General features: G+C 43.8%; 1 protein-coding gene across 4 annotated transcripts in view; it reads right to left on the bottom strand.

The window, feature by feature from the left end:
- BAIAP2 (BAR/IMD domain containing adaptor protein 2) overlaps nucleotides 1-24,568 on the bottom strand; it is a 187,232-nt gene that overhangs the window by 97,068 nt on the left and 65,596 nt on the right. For all 4 annotated transcript variants that reach the window (XM_056867021.1, XM_056867018.1, XM_056867020.1 and 1 more), the window contains exon 3: nucleotides 23,111-23,197. In XM_056867021.1, the coding sequence (XP_056722999.1) occupies nucleotides 23,111-23,197 (87 nt within the window). The remainder of the gene's footprint in view (nucleotides 1-23,110; nucleotides 23,198-24,568) is intronic.

Genomic DNA, 24,568 nt, shown 5'->3' with positions numbered 1-24,568 from the left:
TGCCTCTGGTGCGGGCGGCAGCGAGAAGGCACTTAGCACTCCTTCCCTGAGACGAGCCGACTCGTTTCCTCTTGCTGGTCCCATATCCTCCTTTTTTAAGCTTGACCTTTCAGTCCACAGAGAGATTGCCTGAAGGCTGCTCCCGATCTTGGGGCATAGGCACCAGCAAGGAGGGATCTAAATTGCCTGGGGCAATGTACTGGTCAGGGCGATCTTCAGCCATTTTGTTTTGGCGGGGAAAAGTTATCTCCCTCGCCCTGCTAAGGTGGAATAGAAAGAAAGATCAGAGTAGAATAACAAGATTAGTCTTAGAGTAATAGTTTAGAAAGAAGAAAAACTAAGCTTCTTAGCACTGAAGAACAGAGAGCTGCAAAAATAGCTGCTCTCCCGTAGCGAGGCAGGAAAAGAACTGGCCAAGAGAGGGGGCGTTTTCCCTCAGGAGACAGGAAGTGGAAGTTTGGTTCCTGCCTCCTGAAGCAAGTGAAGGAAAACACCCACACTAAAGATGCCCTCCTCCTTCAGAGCGAGAACTGCCTGACTCCATCACTTCAATCTGATGCAGGAGGATACTGACTGGAAGCCTGGTTTCAAAACATGGTTTTTGGAGAAGGCAGACAGCAGTAACACTTGCTAATTCAGATGAATACTTGTATACACATACCTGGTAGCATTAGATGGACTGAAACCAATTCCCAATGAAAACATTTAAACACACAGAAGATTAATATAGTACCTCGGGGAGGAGCTGTGGCTCAGTGGTAGAACATCTGCTTGGCATGCAGAAGGTCCCAGGTTCAATCCCCAGCATCTCCAGTTAAAGTGATTAGGCAAGTAGGTGATGTAAAAGACCTTTGCCTGAGACCCTGGAGAGCCGCTACTGGTCTGAGTAGACAATACTGACTTTGATGGACCAAGATTCTGATTCAGTATAAGGCAATTTCATGCGTTCATACCCGAAAAAACTCTTCTTCCTTCTAGCCCTACTTGAATATGCTGGTATTAGATGTTACTTCATGCACTTTAGCACACAGGGATCTCTCCTAACACCTTATGATAGAAGTATATGGAACATTGCTTAATGGTTTGTCAGAACTTTGCCACTAACCATGGTCTCCCTCAACAAACATGTATAGTTTGTTTTTTTTGTGGGGGGAGGCAGCTACGGTTGTCAAGGGAATGGCCATTGCAAGCTCTATCCATACAAAGCTTGGTTTGCAAAGGTTTTATCACACAATCCCCTTTGTGGAAGGGATCACATATGGAACATAAACAGCTGCTAGAACTTGGACAGGCAGATCTGAGCTTTGAAAATAACTATACACCACTCCCCGCTTTATTTAAGTTTGTCATATCCAAGAGCCTTTCCTGACTACCGTATTTAAAATATTTAACTGTACCATTATATAGAACATTTATGTTAGCTAGATTAAACACAATATCTTCTCAGGTAGGGTTGCCAACCTCCAGGTGGTGGCTGGAGATCTCCCACTATTACAACTGATCTTCAAGCAACAGTGATCAATTAACCTGGAGAAAATGGCCACTTTGGAAGGTGAACTCTATGGCATTATACTTCATTGAAGTCTCTCTCCTCCCCAAACTTCACCCTCCTTAGGATCCACCCTCAAAATCTCCAGGGATTTCCCAACCTGGAGCTGGCAACTCTATCCTCAGGTAATGAATGGTTGCTATAAGAAGCTTCCTTACTTGAATAGATTATGTTTGTGTCAGTTGGGTCAAACTGATACATTGGAGCATTGTCTTTTGGAATGTGTGTTTAACTCCAATATAAGAGAATTATGTATTTTGCCGCTTCTTCAAGGGAGGGCAAACTGGAGAGAAACTGAGAATGCTTCTAGCAGGCATTGCTCACAAAGCTACTTTGTCTGTTGCAAAGTTTTCTCCCAAGTTATAGTAAGATATAATAATATGAATAAATAAATGGGTCTGAGTCCGGAGACAGGTTATTAGGATTGTTTTAACTTTATCAGTGTGATACTGCTCAAAGCCGTTTAAGTAAAAATAACTATATCGACAATAAAAGTAACATTCCACCCAGTACTCTGTCTAAGAAACTCCATCAATGAGGTACACAGAAATCTTAAACAAAATGACACCCTTCTAAAGTCACTAATTTTAATGGACTTAGAAGGGTGTGACTCTGTTTAGGATTGCACTGATATCCAGTCTGCACATCTAGAAACTATTAGCTAATGACACGTAACTCTTTTCTTGGGTATCCCTGAAAAAGATTGCACATATTTCCTGAGATGTCCCTTCCCTTCTGGGAATGCCGAATGAATGGTTGAGTAATTCTTGGGCAATATAACGGAAGATATTGTAATCAGCCCACACAAATAAGTACAGGTCCCTAGTCTGGTATACATATATTAACTACCTTGCCCAGACAAATGACCTTTCTATAGTCACCATGTTTATCACCATGCTGATTTGGCTGCCAGCGAACACAGATACCCAAGACAAAGTACAAATCCAATTAAGAGATTTATTAATCTCCCTGGAGAAGGATTCAAAAGGAGCACTTGCAAAAAGGTTTCCAATCTGGGCCAAAGGCAATGACAGATGCACAGAAGAGGAGACAATTCAGGGCAATTTGTCTGCACAAAGAAGAAACTGCTCTCCACACACTGTACAAGCTCTTGTGCAGAACTGTAAAAGCCTCACTCCAATTATTACATTACTTTTCATACCAGCAGTTGTTTTTTACAAACAAGGTATAACCTGTGCCACAGCAGTTACACATCTTCTGCATGTCTTGTAGTTTTAGTAATTAGCTGGGCTACACTACTGATTGAAATGGGTAGTTACTTGCACGTTATCCCAGGTTAAAAAGGGGTATAGTGTTAATGCGCCAAGGCAGCAGAACCTAAGGGGCTTTGCACACAGACACCGAAATGAGACAAGCTGCACTGTCGTGTGTGTGTGTGTGTGTGTGTGTGTGTGTGTGTGTGTGGGAAGTGCCATCAAGTCACAGCCGACTTATGGCGACCCCCTCATGGGATTTTCAAGGCAAGAGACTAACAGAGGTGGTTTGCCAGTGCCTTCCTCTGCACAGCAACCCTGGACTTCCTTGGTGGTCTCCCATCCAAATACTAACCAGGGCTGACCCTGCTTAGCTTCTGAGATCTGATGAGATCAGGCTAGCCTGGGCTATCCAGGTCATATAGTATAATATAAAGGGCCAAGTTTATTTCATTTACACTGAACAAAGGGGGGGATCTGTAGTGCCCACAGGCCAGCCCTGTTTGCCCTCAGTCGCAGTGGGGGCAGTTGGCAGGGTGCATAATAGTCTGGCCTCCTCTGTTCATGCATCTCCAGTTTTATGGGTGAGGGCACCCTGGCTTCAAGCACTGAGCAGTCATGAGTGTACAGCTCAGTCTCCTTCTTGCCGAGTCTTCATAGCACTCAAGGGAGGTGTACCATGTCCTTACCCCCTAGCTTCGGGGTCTAAGGCCTGGTCTGAGTATTACCACTTCACCCTCCAAATGATCCCTCAGGGTGGTCACCCAGGATGTACTGCATACTCACTCAAGCACCGAGGGAGGGGTGGGTGACCAGTGTCCTCTTTATAGCCCCGCCACTGAATGTGAAGGAAGTGTTAATACAGTCCTGCTCTTCCTTTTCACCAGCAGCAGCAAACCACACCTCTCTCCCCTCACATCTACAAGGGAGGGATGCCGGAAGTGACTTATTTTATATTGAAGATTTGCCACAGAGAAGCCCAAACTGGTATCTCATTAATTCCTTTCCAAGGAAGCACATGCATAGTGTCCGAGTTCTTCCCGTTAAAATGCAAGCCACCACATAGAAGAATTACCCTCAAGCTATGTTGCAAGGACATTTTTGAGTCTCTCCATTTCTGCAGATGTTAATGGGGAGGGAGAAGAATGAAGTGGACTCCTGCACACCCTTCTCCAATATGTTCCTTAGGCACCAAATCTGTAGAACTGCCAGCTTTCCCCCCCTTGGACTCTGATCTGGAGAACCGGGTTTGATTCCCCACTCCTCCACATGAGCGGCGGAGGCAAATCTGGTAAACAGGATTTGTCTCCCCACTCCTTCACATGAAGCCAGCTGGGTGGCCTTGGGCTACTCACACTCTCTCAGTCCCACCTACCTCACAGGGTGGCTGTTGTGGGGAGGGGATGGAGATTGTAAGCCAGTTTGATTCTTCCTTAAGTGGTAGAGAAAGTCAGCATATAAAAACCTCCTCCTCCTTCCTTTGCATTTAACTGTTGCACAGCATTCTCATCGGCCTGCTAGAAAAAGGCTATATCTGTTATATTTTTGCCTGCACAACTTCTGTCAAAGGTACAGGAGTATAGCCAAAAATACCAAGCTTAATAATCTTGCTTATTATCTTTCACTTTTGAAAAATCTTTTCCAAATGCTCCGCCCCCAAACTTCAGAGAAGAAAATCACAGCAAGGCTTCCTGAATATGTACATTTCAATGCCTTCACAATTGCAGCCTACAACCTGACTGATAACTGCAATACTGAAAACTGCAGATTCAAAACAGTTGCCTAGCTACCTCTGGCCTTCACCAGAGACTAAGCGGGATCAAGTACTCCAGAGTTCTGGACAAAACACAATCAGTACAAACCTTGCAAGGGCCCAACCATCCCTAGACCATGATCTCTATATAAAATCCCTGTCCTTTTACTGACATCTGGCTAATATTTGCATAACAAACTACAAATTGTAGCTACTACTTGCAGTAAACAAATAATATTTTCTCTAAGACTGAGCTTCTACTACAGAGATATTTCATGTTCTGAGTGTTTTGTGTGCAATTTGAAACTTGAAAAATGCAACTGAATACATGAAACTGCTTAATACAAGGTCAGACCACAGACCCATCTAGCTCACTTACTGTTTGCTCCAACTGACAACATCTCTCCAGGATCTTAGACAGAGAACAACAAATCAGACTGTTCTAGAGTGGGCAGCACTCCCTCTGAAAGAGCATGTTCTTAGCTTGGAGGTGCTGCTACATCTGGGTTTATGACAGAAAACTCAGATTTCCTCTTGGAAAAAAATTAATTTAATTTTTAACCTACCTTTGCAGCTAATTAGGGCCCTCATGTAGCATCTTTTACCATCATCAGTTGATATGTTCACTGCAGCCATTCCTTGAGAAACAAGACTCAGCCTGTGTAATCCATCCTCATATCCGAGGTAGATTACTGTAATGCAGAATTCCATTTGGGGCTCTCTTTGAAGACTGCTTGGAAATTTCAATAAGTACAGGATGGTGGGGGTGGGGGTAGTTAGATACAGAAAACACATCCCCTCCAGTACTGAAAGATCGGCACTGGCTGCCATTTTGTTTGGGGGCACAATTCAAACTGCTGGTTCTCAGCTACATGGCTTAAGGCCTGAATACTGGAAAGACTACCTTCTCCTTACCTGCCTTCCTGCCACTTAAATTCTTCATCCCAAATCCTGCTCTGGGTGCTCCCATGCATAGCAGTGTGTTAAGTGATAGCCAAGGGCAGGTTTTTTTTTAATCTTCTCATCCTTTATGTCAGGGGTGGGGAACCTTTTTTCTGCCAAGGGCCATTTGGATATTTATAACATCATTTGCGGGCCATACAAAATTATCAACTTAAAAATTAGCCTGCTATATTTGGTCGAACATTTAACCAAGAGGCACGACCGGAGACGGCTCCGAGTGTCTGCCACATAGAGCGATTCGCTTTGAGCTCTGCTGTCCCCAGCTGGGCCCAAGAGATTCAGGCAGGGCAGCATCCTTCTGAGCTAGAAATCTGCCAGGACCCATGAAGGGCCAGACCAAATGATTTTGAGGGCCTTATATGGCCTCCGGGCCTGACGTTCTCCACCCCTGCTTTATGTGGAACAGTCTTCCCCTGGAAGTTCACCTAGAAGTACCCTCTCTTTTAGGTACCAGGTTAAGACATTTTTATATGCCCAGTGTCCTGAGTCGGGGCACCCCAACGCCGACCTGGGACTCTCCCATGGCACACTGCTCCACACCGAGGTGAGCCCGGCCCCTCTCAGGGCCTCAGAAGCTGACGGGAATGCCTGGGTACTGGTGGGCCACAACTCACCCACACAAGAGCAAGGAAAGGTGACAGAAGCACATGCAACCACCCCGCACCCACATGAGAGTGTGGAAGTGTGAAAGCCCATGGGATGGAGCCTATATAAGAAATCATTAGACCCTGAAGGCATGTAAGTGCCATGAGCCGGCCTCAATCTGGTGTCTATTGTGACACCCAGGTGATGAAGCCTCTGTTGAGGTACCAGATTGCTCTTTTCCCGATTTATGAGATAGCCATAATCCTCTAATGTCTGAATAGTCATGGCAGTGTGCATGCCATCTCGCTGGGTGGAGCGCATATGAGGATGTCGTCCAAGTAAGGATGGATTTGTATCCCTTCTTTCCTCAGCAGGGCAACCAGGGTGACTAGAAACTTTGAAAAAACTATTGACAGCAATGCCAAGCTAAAAGGAAGAGCCTTGAACTGGTAGTGCTGCTTTAGATAAGCAAAACGAAGGAACCTGCGATGAACTAGATGAATGGGCACATGGAGGTAGGCTTCAGTTAAGTCGATCAAGGTCATGAAAGCTCTGGGGCGGTGAGCTTCCACTAAGGATCGCAGAGTTTCCATACGGAAGTGCTTTGGCTCAACAAACTAGTTCATGTGCTTCAGGTCTAGGATAGCACCCCAGTCCCCTTCTTTTTGGTGACCGTAAACAATGCTGAATACACCCCCAAGCCCCTCTCCATCTGCAGAACAGGTTCTTTGGCCCTTATCTGAAGCAGGTGCGCTATTGCTGCCAGGGTTCTGGCAAGTTTTTCTGGCCTCACCAACCCGGAAGACTGTACAAAGTGATCAGGAGGGGGGTGGTGATGCTTGAATTCTATGCAATATCCTATTGCAATGACCTGGTGAGTCCAGGCGACTGGATGAGACTGGGACCACTGTGGAAGAAATTGCAGCAGTCTCCGCCTGACCTCTGCTGGCCTGGCATCACTGTTTTCCTGATTTAGACCATTTGTCACCTTTGTCATTGCAAAAGGATTGAGACTGAGATGATCTTCCGAAATGACCTCCTTGTCGAAAGGAGTTCCTAGTGTTGGACCAAGAGCTACGTCTCTGTTTAATTGAGCCAACATTTGTGACCAGACTATGGACGCCCTGGCGATGATAAGAGGCAGAGGCTTCAATGGCTAGCATGGAGGCCTTGTGAGCCTTTCTAGTCAGGAAATCGGCTTTTCTATCCAGAGGACCCTCAATGGATCCCACCCCATCCTCAGATAACAGGTCAGACAACTGCATAGCTGCGATGGGGGCATCTATCAGAGGCATCTGAACCCTTTCCATGGCATGTGGTGCCAGACTATAAAGCTTTCTGGTATTAGCTGGAAACTGCCTGTTTGTGATAGCCATTCAGATCTAACTAGGGATTCAAAATATCAAGGAAATACCATGGATTTATTTTGTGGTTGTAATTTGGGGGGGAGAATCCTTAGTTCCCTTCTTTCTGGCCTTGCCCTTGGTCTCCTCAGATGGGTTCGGGTCCTCAGAGAGATCTAATGCCATGATGGTCTTTGCTAGCAGTGCTTGGTAATCCTCAGCTGAGAACAATCTAGACTGTTGGTCTTCAACAGCAGGCATCTCCTCATCAGAGGATGATCATCCTTCCCTCTGATGTTGAGGGTTGAGTCTAAGAATCTCCATGGCAAGAGCCTGGCTGTTTTTGCCGCCGTGCTGCGCACTGAGCGCCTCCAGGTCAGATCTGTCTGTCTGGGCCGTTTGTGTGCCTGTTTTGGGCACCGCCTCAGGCGAATGTCATTTGGCCAGCATTGGCTTGTCCCTCCCGTCGCCTTCTGAGACACCACGATAGTGGGTGTTAGAGGTTTCGTCGTTGGTCAGCTTGGTCGAGGAAAGGAAACCCAAATCATGGTCTCCCCTCAGAGAGGAAGCTGTTGTCATTCCTCTCAGTGCCCGCTGCCATCTTGTTTGCCGTCAAGGCAATTTAGCTTCAAAGGAAAGAAGGGAGGAACAGGCAAAGAGAATGGAGCCTTGGACACTTACCGTAGAGGCTCTTTCTCCTCTGAGGCGAAGGGCATCCTCAGAAGTGGGTTGTTTTCCCTCTCCATCCGGGTAGGCAGGACCAAAGACTTTGACTTCCTGTCCCCTTTGGCGGGAAAACAGCCTGCAGGAAGCCAGTTATCGTCTAGCCTAGCTAAAACAGTACTATTGGAATACGGACTCACAAGAATGATGCAAAACTGAAAACTTTGATGAAACAGACTCCAGAAAAAACATAAAGTATTCACTTGATACGTCACTCAGAAGAAATTTTTATCGTAAACTAATTAATTGGGATGGGCAGGATGCCCTTCGCCTCAGAGGAGAAAGAGCCTCTACAGTAAGTGTCCAAGGCTCCATTCTCCCCTGAGGCAAGGGCATCCTCAGAAGTGGGACTTTAAAGAGCTCCCTCATGGGTGGGTAACTTATTATTCTACTACGTTTTGGAGCACTCTGCGCCCAAAGGCCGCTTATGCTGAGGACCAGACGTTAATTTTATAGTGTTTTAACGAACGTTGATACGGAAGACCACATGGCCGCTCGACATATTTCCTCTATAGGTGCCTGCTTATCAAAGGCTGCTGATGTTGCCATGCTGCGGAGTGAATGGGCTGTGATTCCCCTTGGTAAAGGGGTACCGGTCAATTTGTATGCCTCTGAGATACACTGTCTGAGGGTATAACTAATGGAAGCCGCTGACATTCTTTTTCCTTTGGAAGGATTTGAAATTCCAATAAATATATAATCTGTTTGTCTAAACTCTTTAGTACGTTCTATGAATATGCGAATAGCTCTGCGCAGAGAATGCCACTGTTTTTCTTTGTCGCTTGATGGTGAAGGGCAGAAAGAGGGAAGATTAATTTCTTGAGCCCTATGGAAATGAGAATTGATTTTAGGCCGGAACGTTGGGTCTGGAGTCAAAACCACCTTATCCTTATGGAATACGCAGAGGCCTGTCCTAATCGAAAGGGCTCTGAGCTCCGACACCCGTCTAGCTGACGTGATAGCAGTTAGGAACAGTACCTTCATGCGAAGGTATTTAATAGGAACTGTCCTAAGTGGCTCGAAGGGGGGACCCATTAATGCTTTTAAAACCAGGTTTAAGTTCCAGGATGGGAATCTGTAAATGACTGGTGGTTGAGTTTGTGACACTCCCTTTAAAAAGGCAGCAACGTGTCTATGATTTGAAATAGGAAGGCCATCTACGAAGGGTAGCACCGTAGATAGAGCGGTTACCTGTCTCCTTAGAGTCGAAGCTGAGAGTTTAAGTCGTACTCCCTCCTGTAGGAAATCTAGAATCTTGGATATAGAAGGTGAGAGAGGATTGACCTTTTTTCGTCTGGCCCATCTAACAAATGCTTTCCATGACGAATTATATATTCGTCTAGTGGATGGTCTACGGGCTTCCAGAATAGTATTAACTACTTCTATGGAGTACCCTTGATTGAAAAGAGATCGCCTCTCAAGTGCCAGGCGGTCAAACAGAACCATTGGGGGTCTGGGTGATTCAGGGGACCCTGGTGTAGTATGGCTCTGCTCGGTGGAATCTGCCATGGATCCTGACAAGACATTCTTTTTAGATTCGCAAACCAAGGTCTGCGGGGCCAATATGGGGCTATGAGTATGACATTGGCATGCTGTTGTTGAATTTTGCGGAGAACTTTGGGAAGAATGGGAATGGGTGGAAAGGCGTACAGGAGACCTTTTGGCCAATCGCTCAGTAAGGCGTCTGTGCCTTCCGCCTTTGGATGGAAAAACCTGGAAAAATATCTTGGTAGTTTGTGATTTTGTTCTGAGGCGAACAAGTCTAGAGAAGGGGTGCCAAATTTTTCCGAAACTAGATGAAATGTATCCTGGTCTAATTCCCATTCCCCTTCGTCGAGAGTTTGGCGACTTAGCCAATCGGCTTGTACATTGAGGGTCCCCTTGATATGTTCTGCCCGAATCGAGGGGATGTTCATTTGGGCCCATGAGAAGATTTTGGCCGCCTCCTTGTGGAGGGAGGAGGATCTGGAGCCTCCCTGCTTATTCAGATACGCTTTCGTGGATATGTTGTCCGTTCTTTTAAGTATGTGATGATTTTTGATTTTTGGAGCAAATTCCCGCAGGGCAAGATTTACTGCCCTGAGCTCCAGTAAATTGATGTGAAGTGTCATTTCCGGAAGGGACCATCGTCCCTGGGCTAGGTGTTCCCCTAGGGTGGCCCCCCAGCCCGTTAGACTGGCATCTGAGAATATTTGTAGAGACTCCTCGTGTATGTACTGTGTTTGTTTGTATAGGTTCGCTGGGGAGGACCACCAACGTAGACTCTGTTTGACCTGTGGGGAAATAACTATCGTTTTGATTCTTTTTCTGGAAATGTCTATCTGATGGGGACTCAACATCCACTGCAACGGTCGTGATTGGAATCTGGCCCATGGTACTACTGCGATGCATGATACCATCAGACCCATGAGTTTGGCTAATGTCATCAGTCTGGCTGTTCTCTGTCTGACTATGGATAGAGAAAGTGTGATAATCTTGTCCACTCTTTCCTTGGTTAAGGAAATGGAATTGGACACTGAGTTGATCTGAACCCCTAAGTGGGTGGCGGTTTGTGATGGTAGGGAGCTTTTGTGAAAATTTATTAAGTATCCATGCTCCTGGAGAATTTGGATAACTCTGGCCGTGTGTCATTTGGACAGGTCCAGAGTAGGGGCGCAGATCAGGATATCGTCCAGGTACGGATGTACCTGGATTCCTTCCTGTCTGAGGACGGCTATGACCGTTACTAATGTCAGGCCAAAAGGGAGGGCCCTGAATTGGAAATGATCGTTTCCATAGGCAAAACGAAGGAAACGTTTGTGGGAAGGGTGGATCGGAATATGGAGGTAGGCCTCCGTCAGGTCCACGGCAGTCAAGAAAGTGCCAGGGAGAAGGGACTCCACGGTAGATTTGACCGTCTCCATGCGGAAGTGTTTGTGGGCCATCCTCTTGTTGATGTACTTGAGGTTGAGGATGGCCCGCCAGTCCCCGTTTTTCTTGGGGACTGTAAAGAATATTGAGTATACTCCCTGGCATTTCTGGAGGACCGGAACCGGTTCTATGGCCTTGATTTGGAGTAGATGTTGTATTGCTTTCAGCGTAACGCTGTGTTTCCCTGACCTGGAGGGGATTGGGGATCTGAGGAAACGATCTGTAGGATAGGTTGAAAACTCTAGAAAATAGCCTTGAGTTATGATTTTGGAGACCCATTTGTCCGGGTTGGACAGAGTCCACCTTGCAGCAAACTGCTGGAGTCTCCCCCCTACCTGGGGATGGATGGCGTCACTGTTGATTGGTTTTGGTAAACTTGTCTCCCCTGTCTTGTCTGGACTGGGGTCCCTGGCCTCTCTGGAATCTACCTCCTCTTCTGAAGGGTCGAGTGCCCCAGGAACCTCTAGATGGTCCCCAGGATCCTCTCCGAAAATCAGCTCTGAATCTGTTAGAAGGTCGAAAGGAACGAAAGGACTGAAAGGTAGATCTCTGATCCTTTTTTATCTGCACAGGCATAACCTGTTTTTTATCTTTGGATTCTATAAGAATACTATCTAGTTTTTCACCAAACAAACGACCTTCCTTCACCGGGTATGACATTAAGGAGGTCTTAGCCTTAAGGTCGGCCGGCCAAACCCTTAGCCACAGGGCCCGTCTGAGGGCGGTGACTGAGGCCATTGATCTAACTACAAACGACATAGTGTCGAGTGAAGCATCTGCCATGAGTGAGGTAGCATTGAGTACTCTCTCCAGACCACCGAGTGCCCTAATGTTATCCTCAGGGACCAGCTGTATAATCTTTTTGATCCATAGGTATGATGCTCTGGCGAATATGGATGTGGTGGCGCTGGCCTGAATCGCTAATGCAGACGCCTCATGAGCCTTCCTTGCTAAAAAGTCGGACTTTCTATCCAATTGGTCCCTTAGGGACCCTGCACCATGCTCTGGCACTAGGCCTGGTGATTGGAGATCCACTATCGGTGCGTCCACAAGTGGCACTTTTAGCATCTCCATGGCATGAGGTGCCAGTGTGTATAATTTTTTCACATTAGGAGGGACCTGTTTATTAGATGAAGGCTTGTCCCATTCCTCCCTGACTGCTCTTTGAAAGAATTCAGGGAAAGGGACCGAGTTAGTGCGAGGTTGCTGTCTAGGAAAAACCTCTTTAACTCCTTGCTTCCATTTTGATTTGGGCTCCTCTGAGGAATCCGTCTCCTCATTTAGGTCTAACGCCAGAATGGCTTTGGCCAACAATCCCTGGTAATCCTCCCCTGTGAACAGTCTATTATGTTGTTCTGCAGGCTGGAGGAATTCTTCGTCCGAGTCAAACTCGCCCTCCTCTCTTTCTTCCCCTTCCTCATTCTCTCCCTCTTCCACCTCCAGAGAAGAAGAGGTAGACTTGGATGTATTTGCTAAGGAGTCCCCAGTGTTAATAAGAGGTGCCTTCATGGCTGCCTTAGTGGGTCAGGAGGATAGTCTAGGGATTGCTGATGAACCAGGCTCCACTGAATTGTCAGTATTAGGTCTAACCATTGGTGAGGGGGGGGGAAGTCCCGAGGGGGGGGATACTCGGAGCCATCCAAGGATTAGGGGGCAAACGCGCCTGGTAAGCTTGAAAGGCTAACCACTGGCACTGCAGGGCACAGTTAATAAGGTCATCTGCATTCTCCCAGGATAAAAAATGGCCGCCCGCCACCGGTTGAGGGGGGGGGTGCCATCTCCCGGCGGTAAAAAACCCGTTGCCGCTGAGTTACCAGTCGCCGCCGCTGACTCTGGAACCGCCTGGACGCTGGGGACCGGATTCTGCGTCTTGCAGGAAGAGGCGAGCGAGGTCCGCCCGGCTTTCCTCACGGCTTTTTGATCAGGGCTTAATTTAGTGCCGCGTTTCTTTTTCTTAGCGCCCTGGTGCAGCGGCGCGGCTTTTCGCGTCTTTTTTACTTTAGGCTGCACTCGGGACGGCCCCTCAAGCGGCGGCTCATCAGGCTGCGGCAAAGTCCCTAAGGGTCCGCAATCGCGGCCGTTGGGAGAGCCGGTCGTCTTGTGGGAGGTTTGCACCAGCCCACTCTGATAGTCCTTTTCAGAGAGGAGGTCGTCCTCCCTGATCACAATGGCGTCGGCCATTTTGAATTCCCCTTGGCTCTAAGCCGAAAGGAATACTCACACACTGGGGGGGTAGGAAGGGAACAAGTATGAAACGACAACAAAGAGGAAACGAATACACAACTTACTATTAGAATTTGACAGGGTGAAAAGACGAACACAATCTCTCCTAACTACACCTATGTAATTGAGAAGCACGGAGCTGTGCGAAATCTGCTGCTCTACCCGTGGAGGCAGGACAAAGACTGGCTTCCTGCAGGCTGTTTTCCTGCCAAAGGGGACAGGAAGTCAAAGTCTTTGGTCCTGCCTACCCGGATGGAGAGGGAAAACAACCCACTTCTGAGGATGCCCTTGCCTCAGGGGAGAATAGGAGGGCACACACAAGGATGAGTGTAGGAGATGGATTAAATAGAAAGAAAAGGCACAGGAGGAACAGAAAAGGTTGAAAGAGGTAGCTTTTTCTAAGCCACTGAAGCTGCAGCGCAGAGCTTGGCTATCTAGCTGCTCTCTGCAGCGAGGCAGGAAGGAAACTGGGCTGAGGGGGCGATTCCCGTCCAGGAGACAGGAAGTCTGAAATTTGATCCTGCCTACCTGAGCACACAGCGGGAATCACCCACTTCTCAAGATGCCCTTTCCTCAGAGCAAGAACAGGCCCTGTCTTGTAGTTTTATGGGGATTTCGCTGAAGTATTTTTCCCCTTGCTGCCAAGTTTTTTTTTTTTTTTGCTTTTACACTATTTTTGGTTATTTTTTATTTATTGTCTCTATTCTTGAATTGTTTTAGGATTTACTGCTATTTCTAATTTTTAATTTTTATTCAATTGTTTCATGTCACTTTAAAATTGTGAACTGCCACAGACAGTCTTTTCTAGAGAGGCAAAAAGAAACAGACTAATTAAACAAATCCTAATGACCAACACAGTAACGAAAAATAAAAAATAGGCTTCACAAAATGCAGTAATTTCTGCTTGAGGGAAGGAAACATGATGACAACATACAACTTTTTTCTGTGTTCGTTTTTTTTTTAATTGAAGGGTATGTTTCTTTACATTCCTACCAGCACAGTGGTCCAACAAAACATACCTTGACCGTCTTTCTCTTTCTAACCCATCTCCTTAAAATCATCTAGATATTGAAAGTTGTATATCTGACAATTTCTCCTCCCTCCCTATTACTCATTTAGAGATAATTTTAATCCAGTTCAAACTGACTCATTTCCTCTCTTTTTTAGCACCACCCAAGCCACATACAGAATGGCATCTTCTGTTCTGACTATATTTTTTCCATTTTTTCCATAGTAAAACCATACTTGTTCTATGAAATTGCTCACCATAGGTCTTGCTTCCAAGCTCTTTATACAATCTGCTTGGAAAACAGAAACACAAGGGAGATGTTCTTCAGAGGCTCCATATAAAGGTTACCACGTAAGAGGCCACAAAGAAAAATCAGACAGCTCACCTGAATTCTTCTCCAGTTTTCCAGTAGGAAAAAAAAATCAATCGGTCCCTGAAGTAGCAACCCAAATAAAAACAGGTCACTTATAGTACGCGTCTTCAAAAGTCTTCAATTTGTCCCCCCTCCCCCCGCATTCTGTTTAGGTAATAGTAACTGAAAAGATGACAGGGTGTGATAAGGGGAACTATGGAAGGAAAGAATTTTAAAGCTGCACCCTAATATGATGACTCAGTTCCCTGGAATCTGTCAAAGCATTAAGTATAAAGTTCAGCCCTTCTACACAGAAGAGTACTCCCATGAGTGCCAGATCAGGCCTTCAAGCACTATAACATTCTATTCTACCCTTCTCCTTCTTAAAGAAACCTAGACTATACAGGAACTGCCCTTCCATGACTTTGATGAATGGAAAGGACAATGGGTTGAATGCAACTTTTTGATCATTACAATTATCTGTAAACTGCTGCTCAAGTTGTCTTGTGCATTTAAGGAGCTGAATGAGATCACAACCTGAAATATCTAGACACCTGCATTTGCAGCTAAACATGCCCTGTACCCAACCTTGTCTATTTATAGGTAAGTAAAAACTACCTTTCCATTATTCTTGCTTAAGTATTTATTTGTAAAAAACTTGCGAGAATAGAATCGTACAAGTTATACAGCCAATGGGAAAAGAATCTGTTGTCTCCCAACACATAATTGACAAGGAATGCATCAGATTCACATGCCTTTAAAATCAACATGCAACTAGCAAACGAAGGACATTCTAAAAGGCAACAAAAATGGCAGCTGTGTAGGAACTCTTATCCACAGGCTGAAGACCACCGAGTATCTCAAAACTAGGATTTGAAATAATGATTTAAGTTGGATCATTCAACAACAGTCTTAGATATGATTTCACATGAAATATGAATGTGGACATTCTGGCTTCATGCTGGCTTGTTTCCCAGCACCCCACCTTTTCCAAAATGTAGGCTGGTCCCAGTGGCGGGAAGGAGAGAAGTGATAAAACGATCATGAGTTGAGGTAAACCAGGATTTGCATGATCATTCAAGAAACAAATCCTGATTTTGGAAATTAACCACAGTTAAAACAAGATATGGTTTCATATTACATCTGAACGGAGCCAATGTATCTATCGTAGGCACGTCAGTAAGTTCAGAACTTGTTATGCAAGTGGAGTGGAAAAGTAAGGACCAAGCTATATGTTATACAAAAGCTTCTACTTTCTGCAGGTTGGAGAGTGGTAGCATTCCCTGGTGGAGGGGGTATTCAACCCTTTTCCCCAAATGATTCCCCAACTGAAATCTTTGTCTCTGTCACACACATAGATACATATTCAGAGCAGATGGTAATTTCACTGGGATTTAAAAGGGGACACAATATGGACAGACATCTCTAGTAGGGCTAACAGCAACTTCAGGAAACAGACTGGGCTTGAACTCTTTCACTACTGCAACTCAACTCCATTCCTCTTGTGGCTCACTTTTAAGCTTTTCTTAAAAAAGAAGAAGATACCAGATGATCAAACCATGGCTGGTTGGAATTGTGTAATTTAGGCCTAACAAAGGCTCAAAGGTAACCTGCTTACAGAAAACTAGGTAATCACAAATACTCATAGCTTCAACTGTGGTCCCACATTATCCTTGGTGAATGTGACATCAACCAATTTAATTTAAACGCTACAGCACTAGTTTCAGACTTCTCAGCTTTTTAACTGACAAACTTTCAGTACTTCAAATGTGGATGTTGCTTGTGGTGATCAGCAGTAGCATAAAAGAATATTGTGCTGTCTTTACTTGTCCCATGAATTCTGCCTACAAGTGTGCACATTTTTCCTGAACATAATTCTGAATACACTAATTGATATACAGACATTATTTGTTTTAATAGGCTTGTGCAGTGTTCAGGAATAACAAGACCGAAGAACTTGAAATAAGCATGTGACCCCAAAGCTAGGGAATTGTCTAATTTGTCAGACATCTTGGCTGTAGGAAATCTCTCACTCACTCACCCCCCCCCCCATAAGCTCGGTATTCTCATGGCTCACTCACTCACCTCCCCCCACAATGAGCTCATTCACCTCATGGCAATGTGAATACTAGAAACACATTTGAAATATTGTCGAAGGCTTTCACGGTCAGAGTTCATTGGTTCTCGTAGGTTATCCGGGCTGTGTAACCGTGGTATTTTTTTCCCCTGACGTTTCGCCAGCAGCTGTGGCTGGCATCTTCAGAGGAGTAACACTGAAGGACAGTGTCTCTCAGTGTATTACTATATATTACTATATATTACTCTTCCTACACACTTGACACTGAGAGACACTGTCCTTCAGTGTTACTCCTCTGAAGATGCCGGCCACAGCTGCTGGCGAAACGTCAGGAAAGAAAATACCAAGACCTCGGTTACACAGCCCGGATAACCTACGAGAACCAACATTTGAAATAGGTTTTCTGCAGAAATTGTACAATCAAAAACGTTTCTGCAATCACTGTCCCTTGACAATATTTAACCCTACAGCTATTCAACAACATAGAATTGATCCACATGGCTTAATATGTTTGACATGCTTCATCAGGTTTTACATGATACCCAGAGAAGTGACAGATTTTATTCTATACTCCAAAATAAGTATTCACAGGATTGCAGCCAAATCTCTGTAACTCCAATGCCTGTGCCTCAACAACAGATTCCCTGTCAAATTGATAGGGATATAGAATGTCTAGCAGTTTGAGTACACTAAAGGAAATGCTAATCTACTAAGCAAATACACACAACACCCAAGATATGTGCAAAAATGTCCATTCTCTATAGGATGTCTTTAAGCAGAGAAAGCCCTCCTTGGGGCAAGATGACCACTTTTAATCAAAGCAGCAAGCGAACTGAACTTATACTTTCTTTGTGCAGGAGATGCCATTTATCTGCACACTGCTAGGACTGAACTCAAATGAGTTGTAGTTTTTCCAAGAACGTGATTTGAATATCAGATTAGTTAAAGGCCTGGAAAGACTTTTCAGTCCTAACAGCCTTCACTTCAAGATGATTTCCTAAATGCTCAACCTGAGAATTTAGTGCAGGCAGAAAACTGTATTACTGCACAAAGCGTGCAGTATGTGCACATTTACTTAGGATGATGAGGGAGGAGATTTTTACACTGAGCAGCAAGGAAGGAATTAAACGTGGGTGGCTGTTTGATACGGATTAGAAAGGCTGCACAAAGATTTCAAGGAAACCCAAACAAGCCCTCATTATGCCAACAAGAATTTACTTGAAACAGCAACACGTATGCCAAAAGTCTGGTTTTCAGAACACGCAGGAAAGTTTGTGACGTATCTATGTCTTGGTACATTCTGGTGTTTTCACTGAATTTGACCAGCAGTAGGCACTGAAATTTGACATGGGCCTGTGTTTTCTAAGTGCTTTTCTAGGAATCCTGGATCAAAAGCAACGTCCATACCAAATCAAACATGTTCTCTCCCCCACCCCCATCAGCTACCTGTTCAGTAGATCTAAGCAATGCCGTTGCAGTAACCCATCAAGACAGCCACAGATGAGGGCAACAGCCCTAATTAAGACTTCAGCCACATGGAGATGCCCCCTGCTATTTATTCCTAGAAACCTCCTTTTGACATTGTTGAACTACCACTCCAGTCTTTTTGTAGGAACCAAAAGAAAGAGATACTAGGCATCATTTGTAGGGTTGCCACTCCAGGTAATAGCAGAAGATCTCCTGCTATTACAACTGGTCTCCAGCCATTAGAGATCAGTTCACCTGGAGAAAATGGCCGCTTTGGCCATTAGACTCAATGGCATTGAAGTCCCTCCCCTCCCAAACCCCACCCTCCTCGGGCTCCACCCCAAAAATCTCCCGCCGATAGTGAAGAGGGACCTGGAAACCCTAATCCCTAGGGTTGGCGAACTCAAGGCTGCCCATTCACCTTCCTACTAAAACTGAATATCAGAACTTTCACTCCAAATGTGAATGTGAATGGAAGGAGAACAAAACAGCATTCCAAGAAGATTTCCATGCACTCTTGTGCCTTATTAAGCAGGACTGATACATTCAACGTCTTACCAGAAAATCCTGATATCTTCATTTACCTTCAGGTAAGCATGAAGGAAGATGTTTAAGAAACCAATTTAAAAGCTATTTCTTTTTCCAAGCACTGTAGCCAATTAGTGTTTATGAACCAGGTTACAGAGGAATTACAGAATTACAGACATAGTAGAGTGTAACAGAAGTCTTAATCAGCAGTATTCTACATTTTGGAAAAAGACCAGAATTAAACTGTAAGACCCTTAATATCCCATAACTAGTACTGTCATGCTCTTTATATTAAGCAGATTTTTAATTGTTTAAAAATTTATACTCACTGATTTGAGTCCAATAAAGCAAGGTTTATTACAGAAATTTAACTCTTTACTTCAACATAACTCAGCTACCATGTTGCAGGCAGAAAGAAGACACAGTTTATTACTTCTTAAAGTCAGCTCATATTGGTTCAATTCAGGCATCAAACCAAGCCATGATTATGGAAACTTTACTATGGTTCGGCACAATATCCACATTGACAAACCATCATTTGTAATTTGCCAACAAACCAGAATCCAAAACTATTGTTTGAAGTGCATTTTTAAGACGTAATTTCTGCTATAATCTGACCATTGGTCTGCCCTGGAGGCCCCTGAACTTAGAGTCAGGAGTACGGAGCAGACAGAAGACAAAATGATAAACCAGGTCATGGTTTGGGTTGCAAAATATGATTAGAGCAAACCGTGATGTGGTACAATGTCTAAAGGCACTGTATCCCAGAATGCAGGCTAAGCATCTACTGGGTTATGGGGCTAATTTTACAGCATGAGCTATGCTTATGTACATACATTTATATGTGAATATGCTTCCTGTAGACAATCACACCTGTACCAAAAAAGGGGGGAGGTATGGACTGGAAATGTGCATGCATTCATTTACAAATGTACGCATTTGTTTATGCAAAATATTCATTCTCCACAGCATGTAGCATGTACACATTAGGACACAGTATGAACTAGCCTCCAATACTTTATGTATGCTACAGGTTCATTGACTCCTTTCTAACTAGATTCAGAAGGTGGTTTCCCAGTTGTCAGTTGGTACAAGTCATACATTACAAGATTTGTATTACCTTCCAGTTAGTATTTGAGGACAATTCAAAATCCTGGTCTTAAGTATCCTGGACTCCAGATGTCCAGGGCTTTAAAGATGACCATATCACCAAACCAAATGTTAGTTTCATAAAGCCTTGGATGGGCAAATTTCAGAACTGTGTTTCTGTTTGCACTGATTCCATGTTCTACACTGTCAGTATTGTATGTATAGCGCCCTGACCAGGCTAGCCCAGGCTAGCTCGATCTCGGAAGCTAAGCAGGGTCAGCCCTGGTCAGTATTTGGATGGGAGTCCACCAAGGAAACCCAGGGTTGCTACGCAGAGGCAGGCAATGGCAAACCACCTCTGAACACCTCTTGCCCTGAAAAAACTATAGGATCAGCATAAGTTGGCTGCACAGCAAAAAAAAAAAATTTTTTTTTAAGTGCCGTAAAAGGATATCACCCCAGGTAAAACATAAAATGCAAACAGAGTAGGACAATTTACAACTCATGTATACAATTCATTTCAGTATTTTGTTTACAACTATGCAATATATACATATATGAAAGACACAGAATCTTTATAGGCTGCCAAAAGCAGTTACAATTTACAACCCATTCTCCCTCCCAAAAAAACCCTCCAAAATGAGCCATTCCTTAAAGAAGAGCATATACCGTATATAACAAAAACCTGCAAAATAGTAGACATCCTTTTAATACTTTCTGAAAAAACTATTCTTCCTGCCCTAGCTTCTCAACACTGTACTTCCAAAGCAGCAAAAGAGAAACACATTTTAACCCAAATAACTCAAAGGATAAAGCCCAAATAACTCAAAGGATAAAGCCCAAATAACTCAAAGGATAAAGATGTAGTCAATCAATGCCTTGCCACACACACCATGTTTTTACTGCTCATTAGCATCAAGATGATTGGAAGCCATTCTAATCAATGTGGTAATTTCTGTGACTACATAAAGCAGCCATGTAAATTGCTAGACAGTAGATGGTTGCCCTCCACTGTTCTGCTTGCCCTGTCTCTGACAACTGCCATTCTACGGGGCTGTGTTTTCACAGTGCTTTCCTACCATCTAGCCTTTGCAGAGCCAGTGTTGTATAGTGGTTTGAGTGCTTGACTAGGATCTGGAAGACCCAGGTTCTAATCTCCACTCTGCCATGGGAATTTGCTGGGTGATTTTGGGTCAGCCATATACTCTTAGCCTAACCTATCTCACAGGGTTGTTGTGAGGATAAATTGGAGGGAAGGAGAATCTTATTTTATGTCCCCATCGGGGGAAAAGATGGGATATAAATGAAGTAAGTAAATAAATAAATAAACTTGGTCTAGAAAAACAATTGCTTTCACACATTACTCGTATGAGGAATGGGAAATCCAGAATAATTTCATTATACAACTGCAGGAAAGCAGGACGCACAAGCCACTTATGCTTCTTATGTACCCCACAAGTATGTAGGCCAGAGCCCGAAGGTCAGTTTGACACATTCCTGCCTATCTTGGCTGAACAGCTGAGAGGCAAATTCATGATTGATGTAAAGTTTTAAATGGCTCGGGCCCTCTAGCAATTAGTCTATACAAATCCAGTTTCCTCTGAGACAAGCTTCAAATTTAAAGAAACGTTAGTCATATTTGCTTCTTAAAGCAACATCAGCTTTCTAGAAATCTTCCAGCTCAAGTCAACTGCTCTTGAGGTTAGGCTTACCATTTATCGCAGCAATTACTGGCTGTTTCTGCTCGCCTAGCATGGTGCGGATCCTATGGCCTGGGCCACTTACAATGGGCATATGTGTATTATTAGATTTCACTGTTTTCCAAACAGAGCCATGTCTACTACCTATTTTCTCAGCAAACATCCCTAATGTTTCCGTATAGCATTTTTTAATTAAAAACATTTTGAAATTTCTTTTCTATCCACCTTAGGTTTCCCCAAGTGGGAAACAATAAAAACATTAAAACAAAATTAACACACATATATACACCTTCATATGTATATTTATGTTTCATTTTCCTAACTCATACACTACCTCTTAGCTGTATTACAACACTAGCCAAGACCAAGCTTCAGAAACCATTTTCTGAGAATCTCAGGCACTCTTCCCCCGAAAAGGGCTAGAGGTACAAAATCGGAATGGAGGAATCAATCTTTCTGGAATTTACTCAGAAGGGTAGTTAAAAGGAAGTGATAGATAGGCAAGCACCTGTGTTCTTTCACTGTGGAAAACCCATAGTGGTTGGTGCTTTTATTTTCCTAGGAAGCGCAGCTTAAAGATTTTCTATAGTGTAAAGAAACTAAAATTGGATGTTTTATTAGACCAGATTTAAAATTGCTCACTTGGGCAACTTTTTTTGAAACTGAATACTGTTTTAATTGCTTCTGCTTTTGTCTTTAACTTTTATAAGCCACCTTGGGACAAGTATTTTTGGAATTTGGGAGTTTTAACAAATAAAAATTTCATCAGCCAATATAAGTGCCAACAGAGGCTTTAAGTAGACTCCATGCTATATCTTTTAATTGTAGTTGAGAAATGGAGTCATACGTCTATGTTAAGGAACACTGAGCATACATACTAGGCAAGTTTAGAATTCCATTCTCTCCGTATGAATGCTTATCTTCCTCTGGGAAGCTGTGTTTGACATCACACACCCCTTTTGGCAGTCACCATCTTAGCATTTAGACTTTGGCTTATGTTTGTTTATGTATCACAAGCCAAAACCCAATATATTCCAGCTTCCAGCGGGAGGCATGAAATGACAACCCCCTGCCTGAATTAGAACAGACCATATATTAAGAACAACAAAATTAACTACACATATGCACTGTGTGTGGGTATGGAAAGATTCCAGTGTTATAAACATCCTGTACAGGTGGTCAGTCAATGAATCAACTGAAGGGCACAGCTCAGAGTTAATTAAAAAAAAGATTAAAGAACTCATATTTGCCTAGTTAACTAAGATAAAAGTATTGATTTTCACACAGTACAAAGTGTTCAATATTTGTCCCTTTGTCTTACGGTGGCCAACCAGCATTACTCCACAAATTTCTACAGAGCAAAATCCACTGTAAGGAGAGGGGAGAGAGCAGAAGAAAAAACAGTGGGTGTTTGTCTACTGAGATCAGTAGGCCAAACCCAAAAGGAACCTATATCTAAAAAGCCAGCTTTATATCACCACTTGGTGATATTAAAACTCAAACAACCTCACAAATAAGAGGATGCCATCTATTGTATAAATACAACTTTTAAGTGGTGGGATCCCTGATTAAATGAACTTGCTACTTTGACCCGTCTATTGACAGCATTAAGTTTTATGACTTACCCAGTTCCTTAGATCCTTGACTTTCACTGGCCAATTCCCCCATTTTAACTAGAGCATCAAAGTACCCCTTTGCTGCATATGTCACACCTAGAAAATGAAAAACACATGGTCATATAAATTTTCACTCTAATGGCTCCTTAGAGAGTTCCCTGACAGAAATGTGTCCTTTATTTGTAGGGCTGCCAACTCCAGGTTGGGAAACTCCTGGAAATTTGGGAGTGGAGCCTAGGGAGAGCACAGTTGAGGGAGATGAGGGACCTCAGCAGGATATAATGCCATGGAGTCCACCCTCCACAGCAATTTTCTCCAGGGGAACTGATCACTCTAGTCAGGACATATGTTGTGGTTCCAGGAAATTACCAGACTCCACCTTGAGGTTGGCAACCCTATTTATTTGGAAATACTTGGTGATACAGTGCATACCATGACATCATTTTTACCTTTGGTTCCTAGTATTGCATTGATTGATAATACTGCTTATTAGTCATAATGCCCAGTGGTGCTAGAAACCTGGCAACGTGTCCCCGTGATATAACTTTCTGGTAGGATTTGTTGCGCCATCTGGGACTTGAGTTACTACCAAAATGCTGAGGCTGCCTTCAAATTCTATTTTAAATAGAATTTGGTTTCTTTTGCAGACAAAATCAATTTGGGAGTGGGGGGAAAATAAGTTTTGTACAATGGTAGTTGTTTTATTATTTTATTTTTAACTTTTGCAGTCCCCTAAGCAGGTTCCTGGAGAGATGGCACATACATTTGCTTTTTTTAAAGTAATGTAAGAATTAGGAAAACACTAGAACCTGCATCACTTCATTTAAATTCTGCTGGTCCTATTTATGCTCTTTTACTTGCTATGTTTGATATTAGCATCATGAGCCTATATAATATATATACAGCAAGCATGGCACCATAAACTGAACTGAGCAATCAGGCAGATTTTCCATAGAAATCCATGGCCCTGGATAAGGCAGGCAGACTTCACAGTGGAATTCCATGTGGACATTTCACTTATCTAATCCAGCCACTGTTCCAGAGAGAGATAAGGGAGGCAAGTGTATGAAACCCAACACAGAAAGATGGAACAAGGGCAATATCATTTAAAAGTGTGAGTGAGGCATGAGGGAGGTTGCTGAAGAGCAGAGCTGAGCAAACAAGGATACAGAAGTGAGCTAAAGAAAGCTATAGTAGTGATTGCCAACAATGACAGCCTTGGGAGATATCGGCATTCTTTGAAGTCAAAGGGGTCATGAAAATGTAGTTTCTACATTTCTCTTTCAAAAATAAGATGCAACTAAATATTTGGGGTGCACAGATTGGCTCCACCTCCACACATTTTCACATAAGGTAAATTTGTTGAGACTAATCTAGGAGTTTCTAGGTCCGCTGTCCTACTATATTTTAAGATATGCTGATTTTAGAATTCCAGTTAGGATCTAATGAGAGCTACATTCCAGAACT

This window comes from Euleptes europaea, chromosome 1 (assembly GCF_029931775.1).
Source record: "Euleptes europaea isolate rEulEur1 chromosome 1, rEulEur1.hap1, whole genome shotgun sequence".
Taxonomy (NCBI): Eukaryota; Metazoa; Chordata; class Lepidosauria; order Squamata; family Sphaerodactylidae; genus Euleptes; species Euleptes europaea.
The sequence above is the reverse complement of the archived record's forward strand: the minus strand, read 5'-3'. Positions and strand labels throughout refer to the sequence as shown.